The following is a 17,015-nucleotide window of genomic DNA, read 5'->3' on the forward strand; positions in this document are numbered from 1 at the left end:
TTTTTTATCACGGATGTCACATTTGCTTGATTACATTTTTATAAATAGATAAACACTTGGGAGTGTACTGTTATAGGAAAATAATCAACATGGTGTGGTGCGATGAAGCAGAGTTACTCTTACCACCCTGACGTTTTACTATTACAGCACGTCCTGCAGTGTTTTATTCCTCCTATACGACAGCAATTTGCCAACGAGTACAATTTTTATTTTATTAAAGAATGACATCCTAAACAGGTCTCTGTAAGCTCCTCTTTATTGTTAGCTACATTAGTCTCGAAGCTCCAGCACAACACTGAATTATCACATGCTAAACGTCTTAGCTGATCCTAATTGACTATCTTTGAGTTAAGGAGAAAAGCTGTATAAAGTTGATTTAAGTCAACCTATTAACTTTTTAATCACAAACTTGCTTTATACAGTCACTCAAGTCATGTCGAGCTGCATGTGAACTACTCGTGAAGAACAGTCGAGGTTGTTGTTTTCTAACCTGAATGCTGACACTGCATGAACCATTACCCTTACATAATAGCTTGACCTGTTTGAACTTTCAGTACTCGTTCCACACTCCACCTTCCCGACACTTCCTCCTTGTGCTTTTATAATGCACTTAATAGTTGTTTGTGTCAGTTTTATATGAATAGATTGGTGTCTAATTCGGCTGAAAGATTCACTCAGATGCGTTTACTGATTGTTCAGTTGGACTTCCAGTTTCCCCAAATTAATGTGCAGCCTAGTTTGATTTATTTTTGTTTGTTTGTTTGTTTGTTTTTAGCTTTTTATTTTATGTTTTTGCTTGTTATTTATTTGTTTGTTCATTTGTGTTTGTGTATTATTTATTTATTTATTTATTTATTTTGCTGTTTTGTTTGTTCTTTGTTTAGTTGTGTTTGTCTACTTGTTTATTTTGTTGCCTGGTTTGTTATTGTTGACTGGTTGGATGTTTTCTGTTTGGTTGGTATTTTGTTTGTTTGGTTGGTTGTTTTTTGTTTGTTTGTTTGTTCGGTTGTTTGTTTGTTTTAGCCAAAAGCTCTAAAACCCATTTCAGAGCAGAAAGCTAACATTAATCTTTCCTGTCAAGCATCAAAAACCTGCATATGCTAGAAAAAACACATGAACTAATTGGCTAGCCAACCAACTAATGCAAGAGCCAAATTAAGGTGAAATAATTAGATAATAAAAAAAAAAAAAATTAAGGTTATTAGCTACAAACTTATAAACTATTTAAAACTGTAAACTTTCATTTACTGATAGCACCCTGGATATTGTTCTTGCAGCCGAAATTGTTTTATTCTTCTTATACCAGAGCAATATGCCAACGACTGTTTGTTTGTTTGTTTGCTTGTTTATCAATGTTGTCATACTTTTTAGCAGTTTACATTTAAAGTTGAGGAATGTCCACAAAACCAGTTAGTTCCTGTTATCACGTTCCTATGTTGTCACGTCTATAAACAGTCGTTCCCTATATAGTTCAGTCTCTATTTTTATTCTCTATAAAAGTTAATAATAAAAAAAACACTGCTTACCATGTTCCAGAGAAACCAGAACATGTGCAACCTCCTCTGCCATGAAGACGTTTTCATGACAGAAAACTTTACCTCTGACTGTTACGAAGCACTGACACTGGAGACTCCTTCCTTCCTTGAAGCTCAATGCTACACTGTCGTTTGCAGCTATACTCATGTCAGAGCTGCTGTTGTAGAAAATATATCAACACCTTTTGGCCAAGAAGTCAACATATGGTGCTAGACATGACAGAACAATGTGCAGAGTCAAATGTTTATTGTTTATTGTTTGTTCATTTAACAAAGTTCAAAGAAAGTGTGCAGAATAATGTCAGACTTATAATAGGTGTTATCTATGTAATACAGATTAATGAAGGGAACATGAATAACAAACATTCTTATATTCATACAAAATTCATATAACTCATGGAACAACCAGCTTTTTACATTATTTATATATGCAGAATTTCTTCACAGCTCCTATCCTGCTATTATGCACAGCTGGAAGGAAAAGTTCAGAACTGCGTATTTGTGTCAGATTCATCACTCAGCACATTTTCAGCCTGGAATTCGAGTAGAGAAGCGTGGATCTGCTCAAATGTTGGACGTTCTTTGGCGTTTCTCCTCCAGCAGCTGTGCATGAGGCTGTAGATGGCATCGGGGCAACACAAAGGCTTCGGCAAGTACACCTGATGAAGTCATAGTCATTAAACACAGGTGTAAATTAAAAGGTCACACCTTTGTCACACCTCTGTAACGGCTGTCTATCCTGTCATTGCCTTAAGCACATCCAGAATAGCGTTAGCATTAATCATCTTTAACAAAAACCATGATACTAACAACAAAACCCTTGCAGAGCTGAGATCTGATATAATCACAGCTCACTACTGCCACTCACAGATGGAAAAGTTATCATATGACACAGTGTTGCTAAATACCTGAGTTCTGTATTTCACTTTTAGAGTTTTTTTCCCCAATATAAAATTATATTTGCTCAATTTATATGAATTGAAAATTATTTCCAAAGAATCATCCATATATTGCAGATAATAATAAGTTTTAAAAATCTCTATTTCCACAAATAAGAAGTTACTGAAGATGTAGGAATGGAAGAATGACCATTTTTTCCATTATTCCAAATGTAGAGAGAAAAAAAATGGACTTTCTTTTATGGACATAAAAGATAAAAGATAAAAGTAACTATAAATGGATAAAAAATATAACTGTTAGCTCTGGCAAACTGCTGTGGTATAAGGATTGTGCTGTAATAGGAAAATAATCAAAGATGGTGACTGTAACTCCAGTTCACCACACCAGTGATTATTATTTTGGATTTTCTTCTTTTTTTTTTTTTTTTTTTTTGAGGCTCACCTGCTTGTTCTGGTCTCGAAAGAACTCGCCCATGTTCTCGATCACTTGATCATCTGAGAGTTGTGAGTATGGCTGCTCTTTGCACAGAGTAACCATTTCCCAGAGTGTTACACCGAAGGCCCACACATCACTGGCCATGGTGAATTTGCCCTGATAAAAACACCAAATGTATAGTCAGACTTATAGAATACTGTACCAATGGCCACATCCTCCAATAAGTCCACCATATACATATATGCTCATCATCTATTTTATTAGAAACACTGGTAGACGTGCACATTAGTGCAATTATCCGATCAGCCAATCATATGGAACCAGCACAGTGCATCAAATCATACAGGAACAGGTCAAGAGCTTCAGTTAATGTTCACATCATACATCATAATAGGGACAAAAGAGTTGGCATGGTTGTTTGTGCCAGACAGGCTGGTTTGAGTATTTCACTGCTGATCTCGTTGTAGAATTTTCACACACAACAGTCACTAGAATTTACATACACTGGTGCAAAAAAACCAAAAAACATCGAGTCAGTGGCAGTTCTGTGGGTAGAAACACCTTGTTGATAAGAGAGGTCAGAGAAGAATGACCAGAATGACCAGAGTGGTAACTCAAATAACCACTCTTTACAACTGTGGTGAGCAGAAAGGTATCTCAGAAAGCACAACAAGTCAAATCTTTAAGTGGATGGGCTACAACAGTAGAAGACCAATCTGGCTTCCACTTCTGTCAGCCAAAAACAGGAATCTGTGGCTACACTGGGCACCAAAAGTGGACAGTTGAAGATTGGAAACTCCTGTGGCCTCAGTTAACTCAAGCTCTTGACCATGTATCTGAATGATTTTACACATTGTGCTGCTGCCACATGACAGACTGTTAGGACAATTGCAAGAATCAGCAGGGATTCAGGTGTTTCTGTAAAAGTGGCCAGTGACTGTACATTTACATGACAGTAAAGAGTTTTTGGTTCTGTCTATGATGTTCTTTGGTTTTCTAGTTGTCTAGTAAGTCAAACCTACAGCATTTGATACCTAGTTATAAACTGCGAAAGGTCAGTATTTTCTGGCTTAAGTCCTCTTGACCTGTAGGTGTAGGTTTCAAGACTACAAGTTGGCTTGATTTACTACCGACACAGATTTCTGTTCTATTCCCACCAATCAGTACTACAGGTCCTACCAGGAGAACGCTCTCCCAGGACATCCAGCGGATAGGGAGCACGGCTCGACCCTGGATGAGGTAGTAATCTCCGCGGTACAGGTTCCTGCTCATGCCAAAATCTGCAATCTTGATGGTGTAATTTGTCCCCACCAAGCAGTTACGTGTGGCCAAGTCACGGTGCACAAAGTTAAGAGAAGACAGATACTTCATACCTGAAGCGATCTGAGCAGCCATGTTGATCAAGACACCGTAACTGCAAAGAGAACAAGATTATAATGGGTCTATTGCGTAACACCAACCAAAGTAAAGGGCAACAATCAGTTTTCTGGCAGTGTGGAAAGAATCCATAGAGCAAGCTGTTAATGCAAATGTGAGACAAGTTAATCAAGGTTGCATTTGTTAGGTTTTGTTAAGCTGGAACTCAGCTAGGAACCCAGGTTATATTAAACCTGCTTCATGAGACAACCAGATAAGAATTTTTGTGAATACAATGGGAATATTTTACCCTTTTAATCATCCCAAGATAATCTAAGTATTCAAAAAGAGCTTATATTGATAAAAAAAAAACCCTGAAAACACTACAAGCATTTGAACAACCTGATGGTGGCTGTGCACTCTTGGTCTTGTCCCAAATCTTCAAGCTTGTGGAGAGAGAGGAACTGGTTTAGGTCTCCATTCTCCATGTACTCCGTGATCATACACAGGGGGTCGCTCTCTACACACACAGCCAGCAGGCGAATAATATTGGGGTCTCGCAACCTTGACATGATCCTGATCTCCTTTAAAAAGTCATTCCTGGGGAAAATGATGAAATTCCATATGAATTGAATATCAATTTAGGTCACATAATTCATGGCAACAAGAACTAGCTTTGTCTTCTATGCACTATCTATTATTGTTATTAGAAATACATTCTTGGTAGTGCTCTTGATTTTCTGAATCATGATTGTACCTCATGTGCATACCTTGCGTTTTTAGTTGCGTCCTCTCTGAGGATCTTTACAGCCACCAGAATAGGCTCATCCCTGATATCACTGCCATCTTCCTTCATAAAATCCTTTATTCCTTTTGCCTCACATAGATGAACCTGCAGATACCATCACTAAGTGGAATGTATGTTTAGATCAGGTAGAGCATTTTTCATCACCTTCATTATTCCTTCATTCTTGTTCACCTTGTACACCTGACCCCCTGATCATTATTGTTACCTGTTTCCACCTTTTGTAGTATTCCAGTCTCCTGTTTTACTAGTTCCATAGTTTACCAGTCTCATCTCTGTAAACCATGGTTATGACATCCACCACACAGTGGTCTAGCCTCTTCTAGCCAGGGTCTTTCCTGCGTGGCAGATTAACAGTTGGTCTTAGAATCAGATGGCCACCATCTGGTCTAAATAACATTGTAGGGGTGCACCAGGCACAGCAAGGAATGTTTTACAAATCCTCTGAGGTCCCCTGAATGATATGACCAGCAAAGAGTCATCTGGCCACCAATGCAATGCTGGCATACAGCCAGAGCATGTAATTCTCCCACTCATTTTTGTCTATGTAATAGTACAAGGGAAAGATATAACACCTCTTAGAGAATCATGGTGGATGGAGGTGCTTCCTTTCAGAAAGGCCATGAGCCCCAAGAGCGATGCCTCCACACTGCTGTGGTGTGTTGCAGAATGGCTTCCACCTATGGTAACACAAGGCTCATGTTTTAAGGGCTCTTGTGTTTAGAAGTGTTTTTTAGGCTGCTAGGTCAAAGTTCTCAACCAGACCCACAGGCACAACAGGTGACCATGCCTCTCTGTCTATATGGGGCATCTGATCTGCTAAACATGGGAGCCACCAGGGTATTCCAACTACTAGCAAAAGCAGTAGTGAAAACCAGTGTCTTGCCTGCCGTCTCAGGGCCATAAGCAGGACTCTGTGGTGTAGTTGCTGAATTTTGGCAACATGGCAAGAATCAGTGGTAGAGGAAGGAAAGCATATAGCAGAAAGTGGCATGCATGTCTTCTGCGCCCCTGTGGCACCACATTGTCTTCCAGCCTGTAAGGGAAGCATCCTTGGTGAATATAGGGGCTCATTTCTGAGGTCACTGTGAGACTGAGTGCTGTAATGTGTGCAAGGAGGGCTCTTTGGAAATACTGAAGGGTAGGGTTTTGATTTAAAAGGAAAAACCAAAAAAACCCTTAAAGGTTCTGTATTTAACCTTTTGTTTCTTAGTCACCTAGTTTCCTCTTTTTTTTTTAGTTTCCTAGGCACCTGGTTTCCTACATCCAGAAAAAAGTTCCCCCAATAATACCTTTGGATAGTTAGGAGTATATAGTCTTGGAACTTTCTCTGATTGGGAAAACTCTCTTATTCTAGATATCATCTTTCCTCAGAGTGCTGCCTCTTAACCCCTTCAGAAAAAAGGGTTTCTTAAAGATCATTCTGAACAGAAGAGCCTTCGGGTTTCCTAGACACCAACTCAACTGAAGTTTCTTGATCTGCTGGTTTCTTAGTTGGTTTTTCTGATGTTTTCTGGTTCAGCCTGAATTTTTAACCGACTCAAATCAAGCTAAGGATTCCAACCTAGATATTTTGGAAAAGCCAAAATAATATCTAAGAGACTGTATCTATAAATTGAAGTCTGTTTTTGGTCCAGGTAAAAATCCACCTCTGCACTGACCTCTCCAAACTGGCCTTCTCCAAGCTTGTCTTTGAATGTCAGCTTCTCCCTGGGAAATTCCTCCAATGCTCCATCTCGTCCAGGAGGCATGCTGATTGCTGCAATGGAATAACAATGACTGCTCGTTGCTTTCTGCTGCCTCGCCACATCTGCTTCTGCGTAGGGAGGGACGTCATCTTTAGTGGTGGATGTATGCTGGTCAGACGATTCAGACATGACTGCTGTGAAACAAGATCATGTGCATGGAACATATATGCACATTAAACGTGCCATATATTAAATCTTACAACTCTTCTTATAGGAACTCATATGAACTATAGAGGTAGAGTAGGATTAGGACTGTTGCCCCTCACCAAGATTTTCCATTGCCTGAAATTCTGGTGATTTCCGTAACCGGGATGGCTCCTGATACTCGGATCCCAGTGGGAAAACTCTCTCGTATGTGCAGGTAGATTCTGAATCACTAGACAGGGACGATTGACGATGAGAAAAAGTTTCTCTGCGGCCCGAGAGACGAGATCTTAATTCATCATCCAACATCCGACGTGACGCCTGGAACCATTAGATGATTATTTTAGAACAGCTTACTTACTTACTTAGCTTATTACCTATTATTCATAATGGAAACAATTTAGGTTGTTAACTTTTTTCGAAGATGTATGAATGGTCTTGTTCAATGTAATACTAAGACACAAAAAGATGAATATCATTAGCTGCTTAAAAATCCTCATACAACTGTGAAATTTAAATGATATAATGAAGATAATGATAGATAATGATGATAGATAATGATAAAAATGACTCACTTTTTCTAACATCTTCTGCCAGACCTGTCTCCAGAGGATAATGATGATGATGGCCAGCAGGATGACGATGATGGCCACCAAGCAGCCAATGAGGATGCGCGTGTTGCTATCATCAATCTTATGAGTGGGATCGAGTCCTAGTGTAAATAATAAGTAAATAATAATAAGTAAGTATTATTAAATAAGTATTTAAAAAAACACATTCAGATCCATTAACAGCTATGAAGAGCTAAAAACAGTGCTAGCATGCTAGCTAAATGCTAGCTAAAACTGGACTTAGACTGCTTTTGGGAGTGCTTTTTTGGTGCGTTTTCAACAACTGTTCACTACCTTATTCTTGTTCCTCAGTCTTCTAACCTAAATCTTGATCTATTTGTATCAACACTAATTATGAGGTGGCTTTATTTAGCAAAGTATTCACCATTCACAATGTGCTAACACATCTTAGTTATCAAATGTTAAAAATGGACTTCAGGGAAAAGATTTTTTTTTTAGTATTTAGTATTGATGACTTTTTAGTATCATTTCTTTGTACACTTGTTTACATTTTCTGTTGCCATTTTTCTGTCCACTGAATGACTTTTGTGTTTTGTCTTTACTTGGTATTACTTAAGCTAATAATGTTTCAGTTTGTAGTTTATAATGCTAATCAGTTTTCATAAGCTTCAATTCCTTGTTAGTTACTTTAGACTGCTACATTTGTTTTATGTCTCCTTTTATGTCCAAACTTATCCACCAAGGGCCAGTGTGGGTGCAGGTTTTCATTCCAATCAAGCAGGAGCCAAACCTGATTCCACCTGTTTAATCAGTTGATCTTGGCTTTCAGTAGACTCAGGTGTGGCTTCTGCTTGGTTGGAATGAAAACCTGCACCCACACTGTCCATTTCCAGATAAGATTAGACACCCCTGCCCTAAACAATCCTGTTTACTTTGCAAGAAAGCTAAATGCCAAAGCTAAAGCTAAATTCATTACCTGGCTGTGTGCTTGTCGGATGGCCACGTTTCGTTGGAACAAGAGAGGTATTATACACTGCTGTATCTGGATTTAAGAAAAGTGAAGGGTCTTTAATCTCTGAGAGAATTTACCAGATTCTTCTGCTTTGTAAGCATTAGCAGTATCTTGTATTTTGTTTTAGCATCCATTTGAACAGGATGACTTGTCTTTATGCATTAATGCATTACAAAAATAACTAAAATAAGAGTTAAATAAAAATAACTGAACTCCATGTTCGTGTGTTACCTGACTGGAAAGCAATCTCACTGAACATCATCCAAGTGTCGCTGAAGGCAAACTGACATCTAATGGCATTGGCCATGCGATTCCCCAGAGCCACTGTGACAAATCGAGCACTGGGACTTGTATTGTCCGCTTTGGGCTTGAACGAAATAGGCTTGGCTTCCCAGTCTGACTCTGAGTGGAAGTAACAGACGACTTTCTGGAATATTCTCACCCCCGATGTGTACATGTTATTGCAATGAACCTGAAAGGATGAGCAAGGATGATTGGTACAAAAGCAAAAAGATTACCTTTTCAAACAAGTTAAATAAAAAAATATTTGTCTTGTTTAATAACAAATAATATCATAGAATCAGTAATTGGTCCATTAAAGGCCAGAACAGAAGTAAAGGTCTAGATAGTCCTTCAGTGGTGTACATTTTTTGGATTAAAACATATAGGAACTGAGGGCAAGTTCTACACTGACCTTCATTGATGTAAAGTTTCGGATACGGTCAAACTCAAACGTCATTTCCACAGAGCCACTGGAAAAGCTAGCATTGCTCCAGCCCACATAGTCATATCCGGGCCAAACACCATAAACGTGGCTTTGAGTGAAATCGTCCAGACCCCAACTTCCATCAGTCAACTGCCCAAGACCCTCCGTCATGCTGAGAAACAGAATCAAGCAGAAGTTTTGTTTGTATTGTTCAAGATGTAGTAAAAATACAAAACTTTTGATTTGGACAGAAGGTAAAGGACAAATGTGTCTAGGGATTATTACCTGTAACCCATGGCTCCATCATACACGCTGTCATTAAGATAGACTTGCTGTCCACCAAAGGCCATCTCTTCTCCAGCAGGGCTGCTGTAGGACACGAGGCCATCTGGAGAAAAAAACAAAGGAAATTTAGTCTGGCGTATAATAGTCTTCTTTCAACATAATTCAAAAGTAATCGTTCAGCCAAATCTAAGAGTTTAACCTGGCTGATATGAAATGAAAACATTTCAGATTTCCCCATGCGATTTCTGACACTGTACATTACCGTCATCTTGAAATTAGAATCACTTGATTTGATTTCTTTAGTTTAAAATTTAAATAAGGCTTTATTTTACTAATTTAGCTTGTTTCTTCTTATACAAATGAAATTGTATAACCAAAACAAGAAGATAAGTGTTTGCAGCTACTTTCAGCTACATTAGCAATCACTCCAGTGCAAAAAAAAAAACAAAACAAGCCCTGGCTCATTAACTGCATATGGCTTTATGAGAATTGTTAAACCAACTTTGCTATAAAATCTTAAATTATGTGTTGAAACATGTAAAATTCAATGGTGTCTTTATTTTGTAATGAAATTCTAAGTTGAATTGTTAACCTTCTAGTTTAAACTTCTGTCATTAACAGAAGTCTATTCGGCCTGTTCTCTGTCTATTTCGTCTATCTCGCTTCATCTCTAGCTAATGAGAGCGATGCAGCAGAGCTTTAGTATTTTAATCTGTCCAGTCTGTCTCAGATTCCAAACCATCAACTTTCAATCTAAACATGTTTAAAATGTTTCAGGGTGGAGGTTTCCTTTAGGAACACAAGTGGCACTGGACATTACAGTGAAATCTGACCTAGCCACTCGCATCCATACAGCTCCACCCTCATACACACAGATGTGGTGGGATCGGTGACTGGCATGAATCGCACAAAGCGGGCGATGATCGGAGGCTCCAGGTCCTTCAGCACTATGTCATAGGCGTTCTTGTTGCCTTCAATGATCTGGGAAAAAAGATATGGAATGGTGGTAACCATAGTTGTGTCACGCCAAATCCCAAAACCATCATAAAGTTATAATCATCTTAACTGGTGGAGAGAATATTGAATAGCGATGGGTCACTAATTGGGCTAATGATTAGAAGGTTGTGAGTTCAACTCCTAGCTCCACCAAGCAGCTTCTGTTGTCTCAACTGCTAAGTTGTATCCTGGCTCAAATGTAAGTTGCTTTGGATAATTTTTTTAAAAAAAAAACGTCAGCCAGATGATCTTTGTGCTCAGTCATGTAAGTGATCATCGTTTTTGTCACGTGACCTCCATGTCATATTAACATTTCCATCAGGAGGCCTGGACCAGTGAGTTAAGTCTGGATTTCATACCTTCGTCTTAAAAGAAATGCGCCATCAGCTTACCTGACTGCCCTTACGGTCACGCCAGGAGACCCAGCGGGAGCCGTCACGGCTGTATTTAATCCTGTAGCGCTGTGCAAACTCGTTGCCTGCACCATCCGCATGGCGGCCCTGCGTCCCCACCAGGGTGACAAAGTGCAGGATGCGAAGGTCGATCTGCAGGAACTCCATTTGCCTCCGCGGACCATTTGCCTCGGGGCACCATGCACCATCTCCATCATCGAAATCCAGCCTGTGAATAGAGATTAAAAAAGAAGCATGGGGGGAAAGGACTTTTCTGTGCGACTGTATGTAAAAATCTGTATTTATATTGTAACAGATGTGTCTTAAAAAATAAATGGGTGCAAATTTTATGTAACAAAAAAAAAAAAAGCTCCCAACAAGTCATATGTGCTACTACAGTGAGTCTAAAGTGAGTCTAAAATAAAGCAACATACAAACAACAACATGGTGGGGAAAAAGTGACAGGTTTATATTAATATCCTCATTGTAATGCATTATAATTTCTGTAATAGTTACAGCTTTTACAGTAATTTTCCGTGAGATGTTTATTTAGCTTTTTTGGAAGGAGTCTCCAGTGTCAGTGCAACGTGACAGTAAAACTGAGGACTTTGTGCTTGTGGTTTCTTGGTAACATGACAAGCTATTTTTGTCTTATAACCAACAACAGGAAGAAAAATAGAGAGATTGGTTAGGGAACAGCAGTTATAGCTGCTATAACATAAGTGATATCAGGAAAAAGCTTGTTTCCTAGACATTAAATGTAGCTATAAACCAATAAAAAGTACGACGTGACATAGGTTAGTGTTGGCAAACTGCTGTGGTATAATACATTGATTATTTTCCTATAACAGCATGCCCCTAAATGTTTTATTCCTTACATATACAAGTGACTTGTATATTTATTTACCTTGACCATGTTAGGAGGTTTATTAATCCATGTTATAGTGTGTGTGTGTGTAGTGTCTTTGTATATTTATCTTAATCTATTAATCTCTGTATGTATTTACCTGCCATATCTAGCTGCAGTCGACTCCGACCACTGGCTGGATGCTGAGATGTCCTCATCCTGAATCTTGCCTCCAGTCATCCCCAATGGATACCTGCACGTAGCTAACAAATGCACACGCACACACACACACACACACACGGATGTATTACTATCTTTTTGAGAAAACCTTTACCTTTTCAAATGAATCCTACTATTGAAATACCAAATCTATCATTTATTACAGAGCAACTCACTCAGCACCTCATCTCATGCTAATAATTTTTTTTTTCTTCTTTGTGTATGAGCTGATGTGATCACACACAGGCTGAAAATGAACTGTTGTATATGTTAAGTGGAGTATAACGGGTGGGTTTGTTTCAGCTAGTGACTTTCTAGGAGATTTTTAGGTGAAACAGGCACACCGCTCACACAGCCCACACCCCAAAGGTAAACACCCAAATACCAAATACCTTCCAGGAGGCCTCGCCATGGACACAGAGGGTCTTTATGTTATTGGCCAGCAAAAAAAAAAAAAAAAAAAAAAAAAAGCAGAACCAGCTAAGCTTCTGAATGAGATGTCAACTGAGACTGAAACAAATGTTGATTTAATGTTGTAAGTTCAGATTTAAAATGTACAATGATTTTTATTTTTTAAATTATTTCACTTTTTGGGTATATTTGACTCATTTTACTGTCCATTTAATTCATGCATTATTTGTGCACATTTCTACAGCATTTAGATACATTTTGACATTTTACATGTAATTTGCCCTTAGAGGTTTTATTGGATGTATACCTAAACTAGACATGTCACTGGGTCTTTTTCCAATCTTCAACTCTCCAGTTTTGATGATCCTGTGCCCTCAGATTCATGTTCTTTTCTGACAAGAGTGGAACCTGATGTGGTATTCTACTGCTGTGGCTCATCCGCCTCAAGATTTGTGCGTTCTGAGATGCTTTTCTGCTCACCACGGTTGTAAAGAGTGGTTATTTGAGTTAGTCTGGACATTCTCCTCTGACCTCTATCATAAAGTTGTTTCCACCTATACATATATATATATATATATATATATATATATATATATATATATATACAGTATATATATAGTACTGATATAGTACTGTGCAAAAGTCTTTGGCACCCTATTTTTTTTTTTTCTAAAACTTTGTTATAGATTTTTATTTTATGACTTTTACATTATTGAGTCAGTACAAAAACCATTTTAGATTTCCAAACATTAGTTTTCCAGCACAAAATTAAATGTTAGTATGTCAGTAAAGAAAGCAGCAGATTACATAAGAGACCACTTTTCAGACAAAAAAACATAATGAAGGCTGCTGGGTTTTGCTGAAAAATTAGAAGCAAATGTGACAGTCAAAGTCTCCAGAAGAACTGTGGCTGCTTCTGCAAGATGCTCAGTAACACTTACCAGTTATCTTCCTTATAAAACCGCATATATTGTACCTGAGACTAATAATTTTTTTTAAAGCGAAGGATCGTCACACCAAATATTGACTTTGTTTTATTTAGCACTGTTTACTGCTTTTTATAGTATTTTTTAAATGTAGAAACATTTAATTTCATTATTTTTGAAGGCATCTTTACTCTACAGCATTTCTTTGCATGTGCCTAAGACTTTTGCACAGTACTGTATACATGAAATTGTTTATGTACATTGCTAAATGATATAACTGCTAGGCTAGGCATGCTAGTCTTATAACGTGTACTTGTGATGGCTTTCTTCATGCTGGACTATGAAAGGTTGCTGGAAAAGTCCAAAAGTAGCAAATACATGAATCAACTCTGTGACTCCGCTCATCTTGTTAACCTTGGCACTGGACCCCCCAACATGGCCTCCTTCATGCGCCAGTTCCATGTGAATGACCTCCCTGTTCCAGCCTGGTGCTTAAAAAAAAGACGCAAAAGCATTTGCTATGTAAATAAAGTCTCTTATTATTGCTATTGCTATATGTTGAGCCTGAAAATAAATTCTGTTAGTAAATGTGCTTGTCATAATATTGGTGCATGATGATGCAATGCCTTGTTTTCTTATAGCTATGAAGCCATACTGTACTTGTGAGGAAGCTGGAAAAATCCAGTAGCTGCGAATAAATGAACTGGTCACTCTACACTCTCTCTTTTGTTTGCCTTAGCAGACTAGACAGACACATTCAGTGTCACTTCCTTCATATGAATAGAGTTGCTGTTGAAAATTGACAGTTTGTACATAAAACATAAAAGCATTTGGGTAATCAATACAATCTCATTTTACGTATGGTGAAATAGTATGGTACTAATAATAATACTTAGTATTTAATAGGTATGTAGTAGTTACTTGTATTTTCTTGTACATACATTGTTTTATTGTAAGTTATAGGTAAATAATCAACAGCAGGGGTGGTGTGATGTGGTCAATTTCTGCAATTTGCTCACAAGAAAAAACATATATTAAAATATCTTTATATCAAAATTATGTTATCTTACCTGGATTGACCTGTGACTTCACTGCTCCGATGAAGACGAGCAGAGTGAAGGAGCATTGCATGATGGACATTTTACTCGGAGGACAATCACTCCACCTGGAACAACAGCACAATACAACAGAAATAAATATGACTACTAGGCTTCCTTAGACTAGGTTTTTATTTTAGCCTGACTTTATGAACTTCTATAATATTATTTTAGATTAAATAATCATAATTGGCTGTGTAAAGAATGTGTTAAATCTATCTGAGTGTCTATTTATCTTTGACCCTATATAGGAATGTTTGTACGCATTTAACTCTATATATGAAAGTCTTCAAGCAGGAAGAACTGAGTCACTGGCGTTCATATACACTCTGGTGTTTTCATAGATTTTAACCAGCTAGCTAACATGAGCTAACCTGACAGGATTTCTGAGAGGTCATATTTATAAATCCTAATACTTTTTTTTGCTAAAATTACTCAGACCATTATCATAAGCTAATCTGACAGGATTTCTGACAGGATTTGTGTCATATTCATTGATTTTAATATATCTTATTGACAAACTTCAGGTAGCTCGCATTAGCTAAGCTAACAGGATTTCTGAGATGACATTTTAGATCATATTTATAAATCTTGATACTCTTTTTTTTCTTCTAACACGACTCCGACAATTAACATGAGCTAATCTGACAGGATTTTCTTTTTGTCATATTCATAGATTTTAATATTCTTTATTGACAAATTAGTTAGCTAGTGTTAGCTAATATAACAGAATGTACTTTTAAGATTTTTGAGAAAATCTGACATGATTTCTGACAGGATCTTTTTTTTTTTGTCATATTCATACATTTTGATATTCTTTATGGACATCCTTATTCAGGTAGCTAGCAGTAGCTAACCTAGTAGGATGTCCTGCTACGATTAGGCAGCTAGTTATCCATCTTGCACAAATCAGACCATTAACATGAGCTAATCTGACAGGATTTTTGACAGAATTTTTGTCATATTTTTGTCGGATTTGAATATTCTTCATTAATAACATTAGTCAGGTAGATAACTTGACATGATTTCTGAGAAGTCATTTCCTTTTCAGGTCATATTTATAAATCTTAATCTTAATGTGCTTAATCTTAATGCTTTTTTGCTAACACTTCTCAGACCATTAACATGAGCTAATCTGGCAGAATTTCTGTCTGGATATTAGGTATTCATAGATTTTTATATTCTTCAGTGTTAACATTAGCCAGCTAGCTAACCTGAAAGGATTTCTGAGAGGATTATTAAGTCGTCTTTATAAATGTTAATAATTTTTCCCCCTTAACACTACTCAGACTGTTAACATGAGCAATTCATGTAATTTCCATTGATAACATTAGTCGGGTAGCTAGCATTAGCTAACATAACAGGATGTACCGCTAACATTAGCCAAGTAACTATCTTACCAGGGTTTCTGAGAGGATTTTTAAGTCATATTTACGTTAACCTTTAAGAAGGTTAATAATTTTCATAGTTTTTTAATAATCTTCATTGATAACTTTAGTTAGATAACAAGCATATGCTAACCTGAAAGGATGTACTGCTATCATTAGCCAGGTAGCTAATCTGACAGGGTTTCTGGGAGGTCTTATTTATTATTGTTTATAAGAAACATGCTGATGATAACGTGAGCTAACTTGATAGAATATTTCAGAAAACTAATCAGCAAACTATAGTTTTTCAGAAACATTCTCAGCTTCTCATCAGCTGTTGCTAACAAAGCAACAGCGAAAAAATAGCAAGAAACGTACTTAGAATATACTTTACATTTACTAAATTTTTATTTATATTTAATATTTTGCTGTCTTAAGCACAAAATCTTGTTTTTAGAGTATATTACAACAAAATGTCCAAATGTCCCAGAATTTTCTAGACAATATTCCAGACAGGAACACTGTTTTACAGGTACAGTATGCTCATTTTAATTGAAATCTACACAATTTTAATAGAAAGGAGTGAGCCAATTCATTGCTACATCTGTTTCCTCCCTGATGAGTCGCTCAAGCATTCGGTAGCTGCCTTCCTGTTCGTGAATTAACCACAAACAGAAAAAAAATCACTTTGAGACAAGTCGCAATTTTTATCCGACTATTTCAGAATGAGAATTTTATACTGCAAGCACGACTCAACCTTCTGTATGCTGCAAATAAATCGCAATACATGGACAGTCAGTATTATCAATATTAATATCAAACACAGGAAAGGAATGTCTTCTTCTCCTTTTTCTAGTATCAATCCAAAGAAATATACACAATGCTTAGTATACTGAATACACACATACACTCCATCTACTGTATCTATTGCTACCATATGTGTATATTGCATTCTTCTTCCACTTTACCAAGTACTATCAATCTGTATATCTCTCCACACATATGTATATGTATTATCAGTATTATTATCAATACACAGGAACTCCATGAATGTGAAAGTAATTCAGAGAATTTAAAATTCTGTAATTAAAACGTACCACTTGTGTGCCATAAGCTCCATAAACAGCGACTCCTAAAAGGAATTTCAGAACTGTATGTTAGTCCATCAAGACTCAGTGCTGCTCTGTTCTGTATAAATCAGCACTGAGAGAGAGAGCGAGAGAGAGAGAGAGAGAGAGAGAGGGAGAATATCTAGAGCAGAA

General features: G+C 37.3%; 1 protein-coding gene across 3 annotated transcripts; it reads right to left on the reverse strand.

Annotated features, from left to right (window-relative positions):
- Positions 1 to 1,736: 1,736 nt before the first annotated feature.
- On the reverse strand, positions 1,737 to 16,994 carry ddr2b (discoidin domain receptor tyrosine kinase 2b). Of its 3 annotated transcripts, none has more exons than XM_026937270.3 (17): positions 16,851 to 16,994; positions 14,360 to 14,454; positions 11,894 to 11,996; positions 10,887 to 11,115; positions 10,332 to 10,479; positions 9,499 to 9,601; positions 9,202 to 9,385; positions 8,739 to 8,979; positions 8,472 to 8,537; positions 7,499 to 7,635; positions 7,046 to 7,244; positions 6,693 to 6,910; positions 4,997 to 5,118; positions 4,629 to 4,826; positions 4,050 to 4,284; positions 2,877 to 3,026; positions 1,738 to 2,194 (listed from the first exon to the last, which is right to left on the reverse strand). In XM_026937270.3, exons 1-17 carry the CDS (start codon positions 16,871 to 16,873, stop codon positions 2,021 to 2,023), a joined length of 2,625 nt encoding a protein of 874 aa, XP_026793071.3. In that variant the 5' UTR covers positions 16,874 to 16,994; the 3' UTR covers positions 1,738 to 2,020. The 3 variants fall into 3 exon arrangements, with proteins under 3 accessions (XP_026793072.3, XP_026793071.3, XP_026793070.3); XM_026937269.3 differs by having other exon boundaries at positions 1,739 to 2,194; positions 6,693 to 6,913; XM_026937271.3 differs by lacking the exon at positions 8,472 to 8,537 and having other exon boundaries at positions 1,737 to 2,194; positions 6,693 to 6,913.
- Positions 16,995 to 17,015: the final 21 nt, after the last annotated feature.

Source organism: Pangasianodon hypophthalmus, chromosome 4 (assembly GCF_027358585.1).
Source record: "Pangasianodon hypophthalmus isolate fPanHyp1 chromosome 4, fPanHyp1.pri, whole genome shotgun sequence".
NCBI classification, from domain to species: domain Eukaryota; kingdom Metazoa; phylum Chordata; class Actinopteri; order Siluriformes; family Pangasiidae; genus Pangasianodon; species Pangasianodon hypophthalmus.